The 21,222-nt window shown below is 42.1% G+C and overlaps 1 protein-coding gene across 14 annotated transcripts in view; it reads left to right on the top strand.

Annotated features, from left to right (window-relative positions):
• nrxn2a (neurexin 2a) overlaps nucleotides 1–21,222 on the top strand; it is a 240,832-nt gene that overhangs the window by 188,568 nt on the left and 31,042 nt on the right. For all 14 annotated transcript variants that reach the window (XM_034293174.1, XM_020048376.2, XM_034293178.1 and 11 more), the window contains one exon: nucleotides 20,402–20,583. In XM_034293174.1, the coding sequence (XP_034149065.1) occupies nucleotides 20,402–20,583 (182 nt within the window). The remainder of the gene's footprint in view (nucleotides 1–20,401; nucleotides 20,584–21,222) is intronic.

Raw genomic sequence — 21,222 nt, 5'->3', positions numbered from 1 at the left:
GAGATATCTCTGACCCAAACTCCCCTCTGTCAGCTGTACCTGTTGGACCGGGAAAGGCTCTGGTGGCACATTGCCATGTTTCAGCAACATACAGACGGACAGGCTCCTGTCAAGCCAATTCATTTTGAGCCATCACTCAGCGGTCATCACCCCTCCCCCCTCCCTTCTTGGTCTCTCTCCATTCTGCCGGTTGGTTTTGGTTCTTCACATTCATGCAGGTTATACGATTGGTTTGTGCCGATCATATTTTGTTATTGCATCTTAGTCATCAATCCTTTTTCAAATGGATAAACAAACATTTATCTGAGTGAGTTGTGAGCGTGCTTGAAGCTTTTGGCCTGCTGTAGACCCCAAGACATCCCTGTGAGCCCAGCGCCTGTTACAGAGCACTGAGGCACAGTAATTTCCATAATCAAGTGAGAAATGGAGATGGACATACTCACAGAATGTAGAACCATAGCTTCAGACGTTCCCGTTAACACATCCTCAGGCTACAGGGCTGTTTTGCCGTATGTGCATTGATGTTGGTCTTAGCTCTGTTTCTAACCCCCCCCCCCCCCATTATGGCTCTGCTCCCTGTGTGCAGTAGAAAGCTGTTGAGATGGTAAGTTAAGGAGGGAGAGCTGAGGGGAATACTGAAAGCATCTTTTCGCAGTGCGCACTACAGGTACAGAGGAGATCCACCTGCAACTATGAAAATACCTTGATACTGCTACAAAGGAGAGACCATCCCCTGGCAATAATGAGAGAGGAGGAGGGGGAGGAGTTAAAAGGATATAGGAGTGAGATAAGAGAATTGAAAAAAAGCCCACAATCCCCAGAATGCAGCTTAAATGTTCTAGAAACTGCCTAGTTTTTTTTAGAATACAGCATACATTTTCTAGAACAGGGGTATTCAACTCTTACACTACAAGGTTTGGAGCCTGCTCGTTTTCTGTTCTGAACACATCTTTATTTGCACCTGGCGTCCCAGGTTTAAATCAATCCTTGTGGATTGAAATTAAGAAATTGAGTGAAACTATCCTTGAGGTCCAGAATTGAGTTTGAGGGTTCTAAAACGTATCCTAAACGTTGTATAATACTAAAATAATGTAAAGAGATTTGAAGAGAAAAGAAAATAAGTAATTCATAAGTTCTATACATAAATATTCAGTATATACATATAGTACAATTTAAATGTAGGCAGAACTGACCAGATACGAAGTGGAATAAAGAATGATTCCGTTCACGTACATATTGGCCACCCCATCAGAAGGTTGGACAGAGTTTACGTATCATTGTCTCCGATGAGGAGAACAATATATAAAGATAACTGTCATGCTGGGAGGATTTGTTTCTGCTGCGTGACATCTAGACACTGGCAGGGCACAGCTCGTTACTCTCTGCTGTCAATCAAAACCTCAGTCATCCTGTTACTGCGCTCTGATTGGCTCCAACCATCTATCTGGTTATCTGGGTTCCAGGGGAGGACATTTTGATGAATGTTTGGCTTCTTGTAACAACTAATACTTATTTAATGGTGCTTGCCCCGGCTTTGCTGGTTTTGATTGTTGTTGGGTTTTTTTGGAATGGGGGACTACGTCGCTGGCTACATCAAGAATGACAAACATTTTCTGTGGACTTCACCAACAAATCAAGAACATATGCTAGAATGTTGCATACCAAAGATAGTTAAGACAAACTAGGCACTTGCTAAATGCAGTCCTTATCTCCATCTTGCTAGTTACTAATTTATTGTATTTTATTCAAGCAGATAAGACTGAGACGTATGCAGTGACAAAGTTCCTCTATGTTAACATAGTGTGTCATTGAAACACCACCCTAGTCACTGTTGTCATGGGCCAGCTTTTCAAGATTAGCTCATCAGACACCAGAAGTAACAAAAAGACACCAAACATAACATATGCAGAAAGCTATTGATAACACTGTTGAATCATTAATTTAGTCAATTGTATATTGACATTCTGAAGAGCTTGACTGCCCACAGGCTTAGTTCCGGGAATTATTCCTGTCTTGTCTTTCCTCCAAAGTCTAAAAATGTTTTGGGGGAATGATCATTTGTGGGTGAATGACCATTGCATATCCCCTCATTTTGTAGGTTAAATTGTTGACATTCATACCTTGTATGAGCAGACCATAAGGCAAGATTAATGACACTGTTAAAATTAAAATAGATTTTATGAGCATATGCAATCATGGCTTTGAAAAATTAACACCATTAAATGTTTGTGCTCTGAGGTGGGAACATCTTCGGCTGATGTCTACAATTGAGCTGGCAGGCACCTGATCCAGCCCAAGGTCTCACTGGAGTGCCATGTGACCTCTCCTCCCACCAACCCAGATAATGCTAAACCAATTCACCCTTTTACCCCCCAGAAAATCTCCCACTGCACGTTACCCAACATGTTTTGTGCACCCAAACACCAATTGCTACGTTGTCCCACATGTTGGGAAAGCTTTGTGAGCATACAGTTCAGCTGATTTGTCTCGCTAGCACTGACACGCGGGACAACAAGGCATTTCTTCCTTCATTTAAAGTTTAATTATTATAAAAACTGTCTAGTATGAAGTGGCTGGCTCAGGTTGGACTGGATGTAATAAAACTGTTCGTTTACATGATCAAACGCCAAAGGCGCCACTCCATTTGATGCAGCACTACATTCGCTGATGAAGAAGTCGACAAATTCTTTACACTAATAGAATCATACAGTCCCTCACTACTTCAGATGGTAGGTGTTCTAGCCTGGGGATGAGGTTAAGGTTGTTATTGATCGGTGCTTTTCAATTACAAGGATTATCATTGTCCATCTGTACCAGTGACTGGCCTGTTCTGGCAGTGTTCAGCTGTGATGAACATTGTGGCTGTTGAGACTAAGACTAACATTCCTTAAACATTGGTGACATCTCATTCCTGAGGATTATCAGGAGCTCTTTGCCAAAATGTTGTTAGTGGGGAAAACAATAGATGGTCTGATATTAACGATGATTAACACTGGCATGCTTGTTAACTTTCCTGCTATTACGCTTGTTTTTGAGTTGTTCTAAATGGCTACAGATGCATGCGTTATAAATATTCATATGAATCCGAGATGATGCAGTATAATGATGTGGCTAGTGTCTGTTCTTCGGTTCTTGTGAGATGATCCTTAAACAAGCTGAGTGGATGACTAGCATTCCTCCTGTCGCGCGCGGTGCAGCGTCTGACCTTTAAGGAAAGCACTGTTCATTAATTCATGGGGCCCACAGACCCCAGATGGCTGCTGAAATATGTACTGCAGGGCAAAGTTTTGACTAGGTGTGTGCGTGCGTGGAGGGGGTCTTGTCAGACTGAGTGGGATTGAATGGCTTGTGTCGCAGCCAGGACCAATTCAGTATTTGAGGTTGTGGGGGCATGGCCTGTGCAACCATCCACCTACATAGGGCAGGATTATGAAATCATATGCCCCTTGGGATTCTTTTTTTAATACAACCCACTGTTCAAGAGCAGTCACCTTTCTTATGGAGCCAATAACAGTCTCCTTCATGATAATGCTATAAAAAACTTTTCAGAAGTGTCAAAGCTAACAATAGAGCCGAAAACATTTGGGGGATTTACATACTTGGTTAAACAAGATTTAGTGTGGCATTTTTAAATGCAATTCATGCAATTCTGTGTCATTTATATTACAGAGGGCAATAGCACTATCTTTTTTAATCATCTTAATGCTTTCACCGTAATTAGTGTCTTCTCTTTCATTGACATACTAATAAAAAATCAACCAGTCTTGAATGAAAATGTATCAGGCTAGTAAACAGAGTTTTAATGGTTACAATATAAATTATGATCTACAGTAGGCTCCTACTACACTTTCCAGCAGCACTGCATGTTGAAGAAGCTTAAGGCCATGAATAATTGTATTGTAGACCTTGCTACTTGGCGCTCGTCTTACCAGTGTTTTATCTTTTTGAATCGCTAGTCGCTAGACGCCAGCTCTAAACCAATCAGAAAACAGGAGAAGAAATTGCTAGTAAAAGTCATCAAGAGCGAGAAGAAGTGGGTATGTCAGTGTGAACGTCACAATTGCTAATCGAAAATAGGTGCTAATTGCTATTGCGGCTGAGTGTAAACCATATGCCTATATATGCCCGAGCCATTAGGCTACTTACCATTTGTGGCAAAGATATGAGGCTTGGAAATGTTCTCTCACTGTGAGTTCTTGAGAAACATTTTGTGTTTCTAGGGAATGGTTTGTCTTCTTTTTTCAGCTGTAGATACTGTAGCCTACGATTTTCCCACTACTGTATTTGGAAATCAGGAAAGACAAACCGACAGCCTCAACCAACCATAGAAATATAGTCCTTGGATAGTCCCTATATGGCATTTCCCATTCAAGTCAGGATGGGCGGACATTAATCAAGTTTAAGAGTCAGATTGGTTCCCCATCCTTTTTCAGGTACAGTAAACCGTTCTGTGTATTAAAGTGGGGAGAACAAGTATTTGATACACTGCCGATTTTGCAGGTTTTCCCACTTACAAAGCATGTAGAAGTCTGTAAGTTTTATCATAGGTACTCTTTAACTGTGAGTGACTGAATCTAAAAAAAAAATCCAGAAAATCACATTGTATGATTTTTAAGTAATGAATTTGCATTTTATTGCATGACATAAGAATTTGATACATCAGAAAAGCAAAACATAATATTTGGTAATGGCAATTTCAAAAATCCAAATAGTTCTATGAAAATGGTAGGTAAGACAGGAGAAATCAATTGCGCAATAAACGGTTTTAATTTACTTGCAAGGAGAAAGTATGCAGGTTACAAGGTAACAGTGAATAGTCTCTAAATAAAACATAATTTCGACAGTATTTATTACATAGGAAAAGGGGTGTGGTAAGATGCTTTCCACAACAGTACAGAAAACTTTGTTTGCAATTACAGAGATCATACGTTTCCTGTAGTTCTTGACCAGGTTTGCACACACTGCAGCAGGGATTTTGGCCCACTCCTCCATACAGACCTTTTCCAGATCCTTCAGATTTCGGGGGTGTCGCTGGGCAATAAAAACTTTCAGCTCCCTCCAAAGATTTTCTATTGGTTTCAGGTCTGGAGACTGGCTAGGCCACTCCAGGACCTTGAGATGCTTCTTACGGAGCCACTCCTTAGTTGCCCTGGCTGTGTGTTTCGGGTCATTGTCATGCTGGAAGACCCAGCCACGACCCATCTTCAATGCTCTTACTTAGGGAAGGAGGTTGTTGGCCAAGATCGCGATACATGGCCCCATCCACCCTCCCCTCAATATGGTGCAGTCGTCCTGCCCCATTTGCATCCCCAAAGAATGATGTTTCCACCTCCATGCTTCACGGTTGGGATGGTGTTCTTGGGATTGTACTCATCCTTCTTCCTCCAACCACGGCGTGTGGAGTTTAGACCAAAAAGCTCTATTTTTGTCTCATCAGACCACATGACCTTCTCCCATTCCTCCTCTGGATCATCCAGATGGTCATTGGGAAACTTCAGACGGGCCTGGACATGCGCTGGCTTGAGCAGGGGGACCTTGCGTGGCTGCAGGATTTTAATCCATGACGGCGTAGTGTGTTACTAATGGCTTTCTTTGAGACTGTGGTCCCAGCTCTCTTCAGGTCATTGACCAGGTCCTGCTGTGTAGTTCTGTGCTGATCCCTCACCTTCCTCATGATCATTGATGTCCCACAAGGTGAGATCTTGCATGTTGCCCCAGACTGAGGGAGATTGACCGTCATCTTGAACTTCTTCCATTTTCTAATAATTGCGCCAACAGTTGTTGCCTTCTCACTAAGATGCTTGCCTATTGTCCTGTAGCCCATCCCAGCCTTGTGCAGGTCTACAATGTTATCCCTGATATCCTTACACAGCTCTCTGGTCTTGGCCATTGTGGAGAGGTTGGAGTCTGTTTGATTGAGTGTGTGGACAGGTGTCTTTTAGACAGGTAATGAGTTCAAACAGGTGCAGTTAATACAGGTAATGAGTGGAGTACAGGAGGGCTTCTTAAAGAAAAACTAACAGGTCTGTGAGAGCCAGAATTCCTACTGGTTGGTAGGTGATCAAATACTTATGTCATGCAATAAAATGCAAATTAATTATTTAAAAATCATACCATGTGATTTTCTGGATTTTTGTTTTAGATTCCGTCTCTCACAGTTGAAGTGTACCTATGATAAAAATGACAGACCTCTACATGCTTTATAAGAAGTAAAACCTGCAAAATCGGCAGTGTATCAAATACTTGTTCTCCTCACTGTATACTGTATCTCTATGGTCACAAAAAGCTAACATTTCTGTGTTTAGATGGCGTTCATACTTACTGTCAATTGGGGAACTTCAGATTACAAATATAATATACATTTATTTATATTTTTCTTCCACTCAGGACTCGTAAAGGCTTGGTTTAACCCCTGCATTAACTGCACCTTAGCTGAAAACACCCAGTTGTCTATCTGAGAGACTGAAGTAGTATTTGACATCTTTGTGTTCTATCTTACATGGACACGTTCTCCAGATTCAGACCAGTGGTCTCGTCGTGAATGCAGGCCCAAGATAGTAGTGAGGGAGTGAGAACATTCAGAGACATTGAACAAAGCTTTGCAGGAGGGTTAAGTGACCTTTTGATAGTAATCGATTGGGCTTTGGGAGCCACTTTCTTAATGGGAAGACTAATGCCCAACTCTTCAGTCAAAGATGCAGGGTGCTAGATCATGTGCCAGCTCCAGTGTCCAAAACAGTTGGAGGATAGAGAGCAGTGAGGACCACTGAGTACAATGTGTGAAAGTCCTATTCACTGTCCTGTTGGCACTAGAATACCATTAAAGGTTAAATTGACTTTTTACAAATACAATTACATTTATTGTAATTTATATAAAATGCTAATACTATTTCTATGTATGGCTTTCCTGAACAGATTAAAAAAATAAACTCTTAATTAGACCAAATGTATGGCATTGTCTGGACTAGCTCTAGAATGTATGAGGTTGTCTGGACTAGCTCTAGAATGTATAGAGTTATCTGGGCTAGCTCTAAAATGTATGGCGTTCCCTGGACTAGCTCTAGAATGTATGAGGTTGTCTGGACTAGCTCTAGAATGTATGAGGTTGTCTGGACTAGCTCTAGAATGTATGGCGTTATCTGAGCTAGCTCTAAAATGTATGGCGTTCTCTGGACTAGCTTTAGAATGTATGGAGTTGTCTGGATTAGCTGTGGAATGAATGGAGTTGTCTGGACTAGCTGTGTAAAGACATGGCTGATGTTGTGGAAAGATGTACCAATAGGGATATCAACAAAATTAATTTAGGGCCTTAGGTGAAGGAGAGTTCCCTATTGTGTCTTCAGCTGTTGTACTTCAACCTTTTGGCGTGACTTGTTATAGCTTGAGAAAAAAAGAAAAATGTCAGACATACATATGTTATTGTATATCTGTAGAAAATTGACTGTATTTTCTACTGAGCATCTGACCAAGAATAAAACAAAAACAATAACCTCGGAAGCATCATGCAAAATTAACTTGAACCAAAAAAGATGTTGACTAAAGTCAACTACAAAACCCACAATGCAATCCTGTCTTTGGAGAGGCTGGCTGCAAGATTAATCAATACCACAGTGGCTAAAAGTTATGTACAAAAAAGATGGTATAAATCAAAATGTGAATGAGTTAAATAATTGTAAAGTCAAAATTAAACTGCACTATAAGTCTAAGAGTTAAAAGCAATCTGTGTTCAACTTGGTGAAGAGCTCAAAGCTGTTTTTAGATTGATATGGCAATGTGCAAAACTGGTCTGCAGGCAGGTACAGTAGGAAGACTTACAGACTGCTGTGCTTCAGTGAGTAAGAAAATATATAAATCTGATGGCCCAGAGAGTATTTTTGAGGAAGTTCAAACAAATGATATACTTTGTCTTGACAATATAGACAGATGTAGACAAATCAGACGTCTACTGGCTGATTTGGTGATCTGGAGTGATTTGTGTTTCTGTTGTTGGATTTCCCCTTTAAATGTAATATGCAAACTGTTATTTTCTTTAACAAAATGCCAGTTAAAATGTTTCAGTAGTGTGCTTCCTTTGGTGGAGGAGACATCAAGCAGTGACGTGGTACCACAGGCACAATGCTCAGGGGAAACATCGAAGACAGAAGACTATCTATTTACTCATCATTTCAGCATGTTATTGTGCATTCAGCGGATTCTGGTTCTCCATTTTGGCTCTTTCAGCCCCCAACAAGGTCTCTAGTCAACAGTTGTGGCAACACAACTCCAGGTTTGCTGATGACACAGGGGTGATGAGACAGCCTCCAGGGATGAGGTCAGGAACCCGGCAGGAGTGTGAGGAACACAAGCTCTCCCCCAACATAAGGAAAACAAAGGAGGTGATTGTGGATTACAGGAAAAGAAGGGGAGAAAATGCTTGATGGATGGGGCTTAAGTGGAGACTCTAGAAAACGTTCCTTTGGGTCCACATCAGCAACAAACGAACGTGGTCTACAAGCGCACGTTATGGTGTGACGTTCGGAACCGTCAGAGCGCCTGTTGTTAGTCGACACTGGTTCTTAACGGAGCATGTGAAAATATGTTTTGACTTTGTAAGCGGTTGTACTGTGGATGTGCACATGTGGATGTTCCAAACCTAACACCTGAAATCAAGTAGGAGCTCCAGTGGGCACGATATCGCATACACTGGACAATTCAGGAGTGGAAAAACCTGGCCTGGTCTAATGAATAACGGTTTGGGTAACTTGAGTAGTGCTGTCCCCAGACCGCAAACCTAACAGAACATCTTTGGGATGAAATGGAACCGGCTTTTCACTGAGCAAAACGTACTGCCGTCCAGTCTGCAGCCGCTGCCATCAACCCGGTTCGCCATTCCGTCCCAAAGAGTTTAGAATGTTCTGGACTGAAATCAGGTGTCTAACCAGGTAGTATAAAGGTGTACCTAAAAACAGGCCACTGAGGTTATGTTAAACCGAAGTTTGCAGTTTGCTGTCCAGATGCTTGGAAGTCCATCTCCAGTAATACACAATGGTTGAAGATCCTGTCTCTCATCTTCCTGGGCTCCCTGCTGGTCGTGTTTGTATTGGTAGGGAGCGTGGATAGCCAGGCTAGCATTTAATTAATGTCTGTGCTTGGCAGTCTGCTCGTCGATGGCAGTAATTACATTCAGGAGTCACAGTGAGTGGGTTTTACCCATCCTCCTCTCTAATGGCTGTGTTATCTATATCAGTGTCCAGGCCATTCTGCACAATGCCATCACTTTTCCCTTATGACCTTTTGAAGAGATGATGAGTATACGTGACTGTGGGCCTCTTCACTCACTGTGGTGATGTGATTCTTAACCTATTTTGATGTACTGTCACCTCTTCTCTGCAGATTCCCAGTTATGCAGACATCGCATAAATGTACAGTTTTTTTCCAGCCATATTTTTGGGGGGATTAAATCCACTGGCATGGTATTTGCCTGCCATGTGACAAAAAAAAAACAATTGTTTCTATTATTTGTTTCTTATTTGCTTCAACCCCTCAGAGTCCAACTACTCTTTAGGTTTCTTACTGAGTTCCAACCTTTATAGGTAGTTTTCTAGCAGCTGTGGTTTAACATAACAATACTTGCTCTTTGGGGTTTTAGGCTAGGTACAAGCACTGTGTGACAACTGCTAAAATTAATTAGATTTTTACGTACAAACATGACTCATAATGTACTATGTACTACTTTATCAGAAACCTTCCCATAATGCTATATCTAAGAAATAATGCATGAGGGGTTATATGGCCAATATACCTCAGCTAAGAGCTGTTCTTAGAAACAACGTATGACAGAATGCCTTGACACCGAACTTAGCAATACTATATTGGCAAGAACCAATACTTTTTTACTGCATTTACTGGTAACCGTCTTGATCCAGGTCAGAACGACATAGCTTTCACCTTGGTGGTAGCGCGATTCGAACCAGGGATGTAAATATACCACAAACTTCTGATATAACTTGTTGCTATTATAAACCGGTTACCAGTGCAATTAGAGCAGTAAAAAGTGATAAGATGTAATACCTGTGTTATATGGTCTCATATACCCCAGCTTTCAACCAATCAGCATTCAGTATTTGAACCTGGCTGTTTTTATTGCTGAATACACCAATATAAAGTCCCTAAGTAACCTCAATAATTAATAACATTATGCTATTGTGCCAATGTAATGCACAATGTTTTTTGGGGAGTTATAAATATTTATTATCATGGTAGAATGTATCATGCTAGTTTAAACTATGCAGGTATTTCGATGATTTCCACATCTATATCCTTATGTAAGGCACCTTAGTTACTGTGCCAATGGTTTGAAGTGCATCTACCTTTTTTCGTTTTTTCTACTTAGTTTCCTAATGTTCCTAGTATTTTTAACTAAGCCTGGAGCATCTAATCAAATGTAATTTAATTATGAGGACAGGGAGGGAGCTGTCTTAATTATGAAGGCTTTTCACGGTTCGTACGTTGTGAGGTCATGTTGATGTTTGTTTCTTTTAAAAGCATTTCACTCTCAAATAAGAAATGTTTAGCTATGTGTGATGCTGTCTTGTCAAATACACCTGGCCAACAAAATTGACCTATATTTTGACTCAAATATTCAATTAAAATGTGCTGTACCTGCTCTTGTCAGTGTTGATTTTGAGAATAGGGACTCGGGGGGCAAAAATTGGTAGTGCTCTACTCTTGGCAGAGGATAATTATAAAAGTTAATTTCCTACAAATCAAGACATTTGTGATAGGCAGATCAAATGTTGCCGTTTTAAAGAATTCCTTTTCTTGTTGTTGCATATAATTAGCATAGCATTGTTGCAAAAAGCTCAGAAAAGATGGTAATCTGACATGAAACAGAACTTGAATGAGCAAAATCATCAAATAAACATCCACATCACAGACTCATCTTTCAATAGTCTTGTGAGTAAAGAGCAACGGAGCTCATTCCTGATGCTTCCTTGCTTCTAATCTAAATGGTTATGAATGATCTCCCTCAAGGATTTATCCAATCCTAGAAGCAAGTATGATATTCAACCACTAGACTGCAGTGGAGAGCAATAGCATTCAAATACTATGTAGATATGCGGTAGATACAGTATCTGGCGGACATGCTTGTTGATTTATTATTAGTGACTGATAGAACAAGTGGTCAAATAGCATTCTGATGCAGTACCACATCACCTTCTTGGAAACAATACATTCTACTTCATGACTGGGTGGCCTACAAGCAGGGTGTTGTCTGAGTATCGGAAGAGTCGGCTCTGTGAATTACAAACAAGGTTCATTTTGAATAATTTTCTTTTAAGTCAGACATTTTGTCCACAAGCTCCCTGTCCGAGATAGTTAAGGCCTACAAATAGCAGTGAAATTGCATGCTCTGGGGTTGTGATATCCTTGAGGAAATAGAAAGAGGAGATGGCTAATCAAAGTGCAGTTAGAGAAACTTCTGTACTGGACTTTTTATTATGTGACATCCTGCTCAGCATTCTAATGATGCAAACAACACTGTTCAGTCAGCTGTCTGTTTCCTACCCCTCCGCTTCAGTCGTCAGTCATTTCTGGAGACTAACTAGATGTTGTTAGTAGCTAATTGTCCAATCAACTCTTGTGACAAAAACAGGATTTCATACCAAGCTAATGTCAGCCATGTAATGTCTTATTGATGGTCTGCTATCAAGTGCTTTGCCCTCTGGAAAACATTCTCTATTGTCTTTCCCATATTGCAAACAAAGGAGCATTTACCTCCATCGCGATGTGTAAAAGCCCTCAAAGCATAGCATATGCTTTCAATTTTGACTAGACAGATCATAGACAATATTAAAATTAGCATGCTTTTAATGTTTACTTCAGATATTCAGCGCCAATGGGCGCATAGAGCTCTCATTAAATGGGCCAGGCGTTCTGCAAAGTTTAGCTCACAAATGCACAGCAGGTATACTTAGTTATACAAACACAATGTACCCATTTATACAACATGTCTACAAACAGACAGTGCGACAAACACTCTTCTTCCTCTAGAACATGAGTTCTATAACTCTGACGGGGCTGTATATTTATCGTGTGTGCGTCTTACACTCTAATCCCATCCAGACGGTATCAATCAACAGTTCCAGCGACAGCTATACAGATCTACCATATGGACGGAAACTGAATTACACCTCGTCAGCCCACCTGAAACTTTCATTTTCACATTTCTATTTTGCCCTTTCCCGCTCACAGTTCAACTGTCATTCTGAACAGAAGATGCTGTCGGAGGATAAACGGGACAGGGGGAGGTGTCTGCCCGTCTTCCTCCAGTAAAATGACTGAAATGTCGCAGTCCTGAGCGTGGACGTTAATAAGATACATAATGAGAGCGGGACACCGCATCTTCGTCTCAGCCAATTCAGCAGCGTTAGTCATCGCCGTCTTTGGAGTAGTAGCCAGAAGAGGCTGTCCAGTCTTACTGTACATTTGAAAACCTTGTTATTTCTCTAAACGGAGCTCATTAATAGGCCTATTCATCATTTTGACACATCTATTCACTCTATTTTGCAGGCTTTACGGTAAGAGCAGCAGAGTTTCCTCTGGTCTCAGTTCTACCTCTCTCTTACCAGACACATTGATCCTTAGCTGTCTAAGGTGGTGCACTTTGTGTGGAGCTTGGATTCTTGAAAGGTTCAGCCTTTTAAAATGGAGCAGAAAATGCTAAGATTGGGTTGGCTGCGACTGCACAATTCACAGCTCTCTTTGATCAACGGCCGTCTGTGACCACAGAGTTGCAGACAACACTAAATCAGCGTCTGTGAGGGCATTAAAGAAACCTCTGGAGACCAATAGAGAGAGCTGCAACAGAAAGAGTGAAGGCCTCTGGACACATCCACCTTACAGTATATTGGTAGGCCTCTGGCCACATCCACCTTACAGTATATTGGTAGGCCTCTGGACACATCCGCCTTACAGTATATTGGTAGGCCTCTGGACACATCCACCTTACGGTATATTGGTAGGCCTCCGGACACATCCACCTTACTGTACATTGGTAGGCCTCTGGACACATCCACCTTACAGTACATTGGTAATAGTGTGATGCCATCAGAGACCCACTAAGGGTGGTAAATGGCAACAAGGTCAAGGGAACCCAGTTAATGAACAGGTTCTACAGCACAATACTATCAGACCCATTAGGGGCAGTCTACAAGGCCGAGATTCCAAGGGACACTGTTAATCTTTCCATTTTGTGTAAAGCTCCAAAGCTTAACCGTATACCCTATATCGTCTCAGTAGAGCAATCGATTGTAAGGTTGTCATTATTCCAGTCTGAGAGATTGTATGATTCACTGGCTTGTGAAATGTATTCTGCTAGGTGAACATAAGAACATACGGTTAGGATATACAAGCCTGCCCGGGAAGTGGATTTCTCTCCGTTGTAACTTGTAATTAAACCTGTACTATGTTCAATGTCGAATCAATGCCGGACTTGAATGGAATGGACAGTTCTACTATCTGTGTTCTTTATGTTCTCTTTTCATTGTAACTGTAAGTTGTAACGCCTTTGTACAGCACTTCCGTATTAACTGTTTGCATTGTGTCATGTTCTGTGTGTCGCGTCAGACCCTCAGGAAGAGTAGCTGCTGCTTTTGGTGGCAGCTAACGGGGTCGCTAATAAAACCCTACATCCTTGTTAGCCAGCAGTACTGCCTCTCCACTCCTGTTAGGTGGTGGTCATGGTGGCCAGATGGCAGGGGATGAAGTTAATGGTACATTGTTAATATACCTGCCACTTGGTTTAGGGCCCAGCTGCCGTGGCAGCAGTAGCGGGAAATCCACGTTTCCAGGTTGACGCTCAGTAATAAAGTCTGTCATTACAAAATCCATACAAGAAAATGCGTGTCCCGAAATATTGCGGGGAGCGACTTGTTCTCTACCAAAGCACCCTGGCAAACACACTTCTGGGAGCATTAAATATTTAAAAGATTGTGCTTTGTCCATATCCTGTCATACAATGTTTATTAGCACTCTTCACTTCGCCTTGTAAAGCTACGGACCAAGCCAGTAAACAGCAGAGGCCTTTTTTGAACTGTGGATTTTTTTTTAAATATTGCCCAGTTGTTCCTTTGGGCTTTAAAGATGAATTGAGTTGTTGAAACACTAGCATCTATATTATCATACTACTCATGAAGGGCAAATTGTCAGGACCTGGCAGGTGCAGTTTAGAAGGAGAGACTTTTTATGACAATCCTATGACACATTGCACTTAGAAATCAGGCAGCTGGCTCCCAAGTGGCACAACGGTCTAATGTTTTTTTGTTGTTGGGCCAGGCTGTCCACCAGAATGTAGGTTTAAGCCATCACCATTGGCTGATTTGGCCAAGCATCAGTCAGGGTGGAGGCGGCAGGTTTTTGCTCTTCTCATCACGCTCTAGTGACTCCCTCAGGCAGCTTGGGGACCTGCAAGGAGAGTGAGCTTTTCCTCATGTGTTGATTAACATGACTTCCTAGTTGTTGGGGAAAGATTTGCTTGGCGAGGATGTTTATGGGGAAGATATGTCTTCAACTCTCCTGAATCCGTTGGGAGTCAGATAACAAATGTCCGTAAATACAAATGGATAACACAAAAACATTTGGGAAAGGAGAAAAAATATGTATAGGCTGTTTCGAAAGAAAACAGAACCATGGATTAATGTCTCTCTTGGCCCTCTCTTGGCAGAAACATTTCTGGTTAAGGAACCATCTGAAGTGGTGAAATTGTGGACATCTTAAAGGTGATTTCAGTTTCAATAGGTTTAACTCCTCTTAGGTAAATTGTTTCCTTGATAGGAAAGCAGTGGGGGCTGGGCTTTGGAATGGGCTGAGAATGGAGCTTTAGCCCCTAGTAGTGATTCAGAACCACAACCATCTTCTCTGCTTATTAATCCTTCTCTCTCCTAATCTGAATGAGGAGGCGGAAAGCAGCTCGACTACAGTGTAGGCCTCAGTCTTGTCTGAAACAGAGGATGAAACAGAGGCTGAACCTGACCCCTTGCATGGCGTCTTCTGGCACCGCTATAATTGTAGCCGGCAGTAAAGATGAGATTAGACAAAGCACCGAGCTAAATGTAACAGAAGAGAGAGAGAAAAATGATATGCTAATTTTAAAACTTGTTGAAACCCTGCGGAGAGGTCATACCCTATGAGAATTTCATTTGAAAGCCTCATAGGTGAAGGATTGGTCTCCTGTAAGAATACATTCACTGACTCGAGAGTAACGATTCCTTTTTAGGTGAGTCGTTCAGCTGAGTCGGTCAAACGGCGAGCAGCAGATCCCGGCAACACGACCACTGGTTTCATAAACGCTTTGATAGCTACAGGGAGGTGTTTTGATCCGATTAGCAGGGTGTGCAGGGTATTGAACAGATATCGAACGGACCAACGACGTGTGCCCATCGGCCCTAGTGACGCATGTCTTGCACGCCTACTTCCTGTGGCAATGCAAGAACAATTGAGCGATTCGTTCCAATTAAATAACAAATGAATGAAACGTCTTGAAAGATTTCTTGTTTTTACTGAATGACTCTGAAAGATCTGACTCAGTCAACAGAGTCCACCTTCCCATCACTATAGGGTACAGCTAATTCTCACTTCAAGCGAGGAGCATTACTGCAATACTCGGTAAAAATTAAAAAACCTCCCGTTCCATGCCCCTCTACAAAGCATTTAACAATTTTTTTACAGTCTGATCATTAACACTGACCTTGAGTCTCTGTGTCCAGATGCCTTCGCTTACATCTTAATGCAGTTTATAGCTTGTGAATATGGTTGAGGAATGGACCAGACTGCCACAAAATGTATTAAACTGCTAACGGAAGGAAAATTGAAACACTGTTAAAGTGATACTAGAGACAGGGGCCGTGGAAGCTGCATTTAATCAGAGCATATACCCGAAACGCCATTTCGTCTCACTACGCCAAAAACAGGGCTGGTGCTTTTCACAGCTCAACAGTCCTCCCTGCTGCTGATAGACTTGGCCGTTGTGCAACTGCTACATTACCAGACATTTTTTATACTTGAGGCATTATGAGTCTTATTTACTGTTGCAATAATTAAATACAGGAGCTCATGCATCGCCACAATATCTCAACAGAGTGCCAAATGAGCTCTATTTTGAGGCATGGTTCTGCAACGTGTGGCGGGGGATGGGGGGCGGGGGGTGGTCTCAACACCTCCTCGTCTTGGCTGACCCACTTTAATAGATGCAGCGAAGCCAAAAAAACACGGCATCAGCTGAAACAACTCTAACCCTCTGCAACCGACAGGTTCTTTGTGAAATGTACGTACGTGTACACACACCTATACGCGGGCAAGACAAATCACGCCTGCAGATAACTCTCGAATCCCCAAACACGGAGGAAGACAAGCACTGAGATCCCGACAGGCTCCATTGCACAGGGCTTCCTCTCTCCCGGTTCCCCGTCTGGCCACATGGCTGTGGCTCTTGTCATTACCCATATATTGAGGAATTGGATGTCTTGAGTTATTGCAGTTATTTGCTACGGGCCGGCATCCTCCTCCAGATGAGAGCCTCTTCAATCCAGCCGTCTCGCAAGTGAGACTCTTAAAAAGCCCCTTGAAAAGATACTCCTCTGGTGCTTGTCACTGGGTTATCAATAACAGCGCTGCTTGCAATCAGTGCAGCTGGTTAATAGAAACTCATCCGCAGTGTGGTGTTCCAGTGCACTGTAGCGAAATTCATTTTTTTAAACTTTTATCTCTAAAGTATTCTCTACGAGAGGACTGGAACATTCTACTTTGATAAGCGGCCAGTGTCTAGTTAGTCGTTCCCTGCAAACCGTCTCCGCAGCACTTGCTGTTAAGTGCTTCATCAATTAGGAAAGTCTGGCAAGAATGTCAGTTTAAGCGACAAACTATTTCAATGAGAATGATTCACATAGTTTAAAAATAGAATATGAGGATTGGGTGACAGACTTTGCAAGTGAAAAACCTTTCATTTCCTTACATGGCGTACAAGGTGGGAATCATCTAGATTTGATCTCACCAAGAAACTAAATCAGATATGATTCTGTGAGCCACTTTGCCACTCAGACAATGGACTATGTAAATAGTAATAGTATGATGTTGGTGCTTGGGTGTCAGAGTTTAAGAAATGCATTTGTAAAGGTATTATTTGTCATTTCCAGCAAAAGTAGGTCACATTTAAAGCAGAGTTTTAAACCATAACTCTTTTCAGGGTTACAGTTTTAGACCAAAAACAGTTAAGACAGAAAATGTCACATATTTAACTGTTTATTGGAGAAATGCACAACAATACTTTTGCAGGTCTTGATGGTTCTGCACCTTTGGGGTAACTCACTGCCATCCCATTATTGTGTATCCAATGCTACTAATAACAATATCAACACAATCATATCATTAATAGCAATTCCCATAGACAATGACCAAGGTACACAGTTCCAATCCCCCCACGAAAGGAACACGGAACCAAACAGGTGGAGGCAGGGGTGGAGGGTGGGTTTCGCACCAGCATGCTAGTGAGACCAGTGTCTGAGTTTAAACTGTTACCTTATGATTACATTGTCAGTATGAAATCTTATATTGTTATAGGCGTGATCCCGACCCGGTATCAGCTGATACATCTCTGACCAATGATCACTCGGGTTTCCTGTCTGAACTGGATATGCTAAGTTCTGTTCCAGAAGAACCTTTAAATCTAATGGAATGTTATACTTCCAGGAATGTTGATCAATTACGTTGAAATGGAAATACGTTGCCTGTTCATAGCATATCTGTGCAAAGACATTCAGATTGACTAAATAAATGAAGTAAGTTAGAAGTTAATGATTGATATGGTACAGAAAATACTACAGTACATGTTTGAAAAAACATTGACGTGGCCCAAAAGGTCATGTTCTCTTATATTCTTCACCCAGCGCAGCTAAAAGAGGACTGGCCCACCCCTCAGAGGCTGGTTCCTCTTTAGGTTTCATTATAAGTAGGGACCCTACTAGGGCTTTTTTCCGAGCCACTGTGCATGAACTCCTGTTGATTGCTCTTGGGGGTTTCAGGCCGGGTTTCTGTAAAATAACTTTGTGGCAACTGGCGATGTAAAAAGGGCTTTATAAAATGACATTGATTGACTGTCATTTTTAGAATTAGCTGGAAGCGCTGGAGCTTGTTTCCCCTTTTAGACCCATAATATCCTGAGGCTCAGTTGTAAACACCTTGCATTGTATGGTTCATCTTCACAAACGTGGGAGTTTAAGACATTCTGGCGTTTATGTATTAAGAAGCGAGTAAGGGTAGCCATGAGTGTAACGTCGCCAGACATCATAAGCATCTGTGCCTCGGCTTGGAAGGTTCAGGGTTTTAGTGCAACACATTGCAGATGCTCTAAAAGAACAAAGAAACGGTGTGAACAATAGAAGCCCACTGTATGCGCATGCAGATGTGTGTGTGACTTGCGGCTTTGTGTCCTTACCCGTTTAAAAGAATAAAATGATAAATAACCTCATCGATAATTTCTCCATTAAACCTTCTGGACCCAGTGGAGTGGAACTCAATCAATTATATGATGCATGGAAAAAATATTGACGTGTTTTTTTTATAATGCTATTTTGATTTATTAAGAGCTGAGATGTGAAAAGGGAGATTATTATTCTACCTGTCGAGACCACAGGCGTACCAACACATGTCCAGAATGACTGAAGACTGGAACTTGGACTGTGATGTTTATTATAAACCAGGTGATTCCGGTCCTGAAAGCTGATTGGTTTAAAGTTGTTATATGTGAGACTGTATGTCACAGGAGTTGGTAAACGGTCTATGTTAGCAGTAAAGCACTCTGCCGGGTATATTGCCAATACTGGATCCAGGTACCCTGTGATGCAACCTGCCTAAGAACAGCCCGTAGCCTTTGAATACTGGTCAAATACCACAGACCCCCCCCGTGCCTTCTTGGTTGATTATTGCATCCATAGCTCATATGTGCTACGCAGTCATACAACATACAGTGTGTGTATTACCCCTACTAGACATAATGGCTCGAGGTGATGGGAACGATCCTAGAGAGTCTTATCCAGCAGTGGGTTCTGCCTCACACAACGCCGCTCATGGGGCGCGTCCCTCCATCAATTTAGAACAAGGCCACAGGCTCGCCTGACCCACTTGTAATAGTCTTTCTTCTACTGGAGGGCCCAAGCAGCAGGTGATCCTCTCATCTCCTCCTCATTTTTTCATCTCCTTTTGATCTAAGACGGAACGGTGACCCAGAAGGATGTTAAATTTGCGCTGCACTGTGAATCATTCAACCTCCACTACATTTCAGAATTGGAAAAGGGATATACAAGTCGCAACCGGAGCGATTCCTCTCTTGCTCACCGTGGGCTTCACGTTGTGGCAGGAATCTTGGCTCCTGCGTGTTGGAAAAGAAACACACATTTCTGACAAATTACGTGTCATCCCTCTGACAAAGCTCTTAAAACAGTTACTGGAGTTGTAGAAAAGACTTAAAGTAATTAATATCTTGACATTGATATTCAGCGTGATTCATAGAAAATTCCCATAGGTTTTACATGAATAATTCATCAGCGTTTATATGAATAGATTTCTATTAACATTTAGATTTTTCTCAGTTCCACCGCCTTACATAGAAGAGGGAGATCAAGTGAAAATATTATGGGAGATTTTGTGATTAGTTCCAGAGACTCCGTTTACTGTAGCTACAACTTTCTCATACAGAGACAAATGTATTATTCCCTGAAAATTTGGGGCTGGCTCCCCGGGCATTTCAAGACCTAAAACCAAAGGTCTTGAGTGGAGTTTGGCATTTTCTGACATGTTGAGACCTCGGTCCCTCCACAACAATGGCAGGTTTATACAACCGGACGCGGGATCAATGTCAGCTCAGTTCACACACCTCTTGTGGCAGGGGCAGGCGTGATGCGAGTTCTGCACCATAGAACTCAGACAGAACCCCACCAGTGCAAGACAATGACACAGATTGAGAATGATGTGAAATGTGTATCATTTTAGGAGTTGTCTGTCTCCGTGCCGACGCCGTGCTGTAAAATGTAAATGTGTCATTGTGGGGTAACTTAGGGGAACAATGTTGTCGCGTGTGACACGTTTTCTGTGGAGAGAATAATGGATTTCTGTTAGGAAATGTGATGAATCTGTCACAGTCTTCTGCTTGTTAAGGAAATAGGCATCTAAATTTGGGTTGAGTGTTGCCAAAGAAAAAAACCTCAGCAAAGACAGCACAGCCTGCTGGGAACAAATAAATAATAAAAAAAAGATCCCAAAAGTGACAGAATGCTTTCTCCCTTTAATAATTTCTTGCCCTGCTCCCTCTATCTCTCTATCTCTCAATATCCTCCCAATGTTTATGCTTGTCCCCGTTCTTTCTCCTCAGCTGGGACCACGTATATCTTCGGGAAAGGAGGGGCCCTCATCACGTACACCTGGGCCCCGAACGAGCGACCCAGCACCAGAGCCGACCGCCTGGCTGTTGGCTTCAGCACTCAGCTGAAAGACGCCATCTTGGTCCGAGTGGAGAGCACCAGCGGACTAGGAGACTACCTTCAGCTGCATATAGTGAGAACAGGAAGGGAGGGGGCGGTAGGGTTTAGTGCCGTGGGATTAGGGTAGAGACTGACAGGTTCCGTTTTTTTTTTTAGGGTTTAGCATATAACGTTGGAATGAGCCGACATGACGTGCTTTGCTATCCCCGAGGCTGGCTGTATGAAAAAATAGACTCCTTCTTGCTGGAGATTTGGAAAAGGAATGGAACCGCTTAAGAAAAGACTGCGTTAATTGATAAAACGTCCGTCACTTTCCGCAGAAAAAGACATATGGCAACTATTACTCACGATATCAATGATTCATGTCAGGAAGGTATTTACCATGCGTCTGTGTTAGCATGGGGGAAACAACGCCAGTGCTTGCTCATTAAAACAGCGGAGGGCAGAGACTGTTGCGGCACAACATCGCACTGGCAAATGCCTCGTTGACCTCTGGGCTCATTAATTGCAATTAGATGCAGTTAAACTGTTTTAGCTCAATTATTCATTCAGTTTGAATCATTGACTTTCACAGTGCACGCCTGTGAGGCCACACTGTCCAACACAAGGATACCAGATGCCAGGCCAAACAATAAGTAAGGTATAGTACGTCCCCGTTTTAGCTCTTGTCCAGACCTGGCTTAAAGCTAATGCTTGAATTCTATGAACGTGC

This window comes from Esox lucius, chromosome 7, assembly GCF_011004845.1.
Source record: "Esox lucius isolate fEsoLuc1 chromosome 7, fEsoLuc1.pri, whole genome shotgun sequence".
NCBI lineage: Eukaryota > Metazoa > Chordata > Actinopteri > Esociformes > Esocidae > Esox > Esox lucius.
This window is presented reverse-complemented; position numbering and strand designations above follow the sequence as displayed.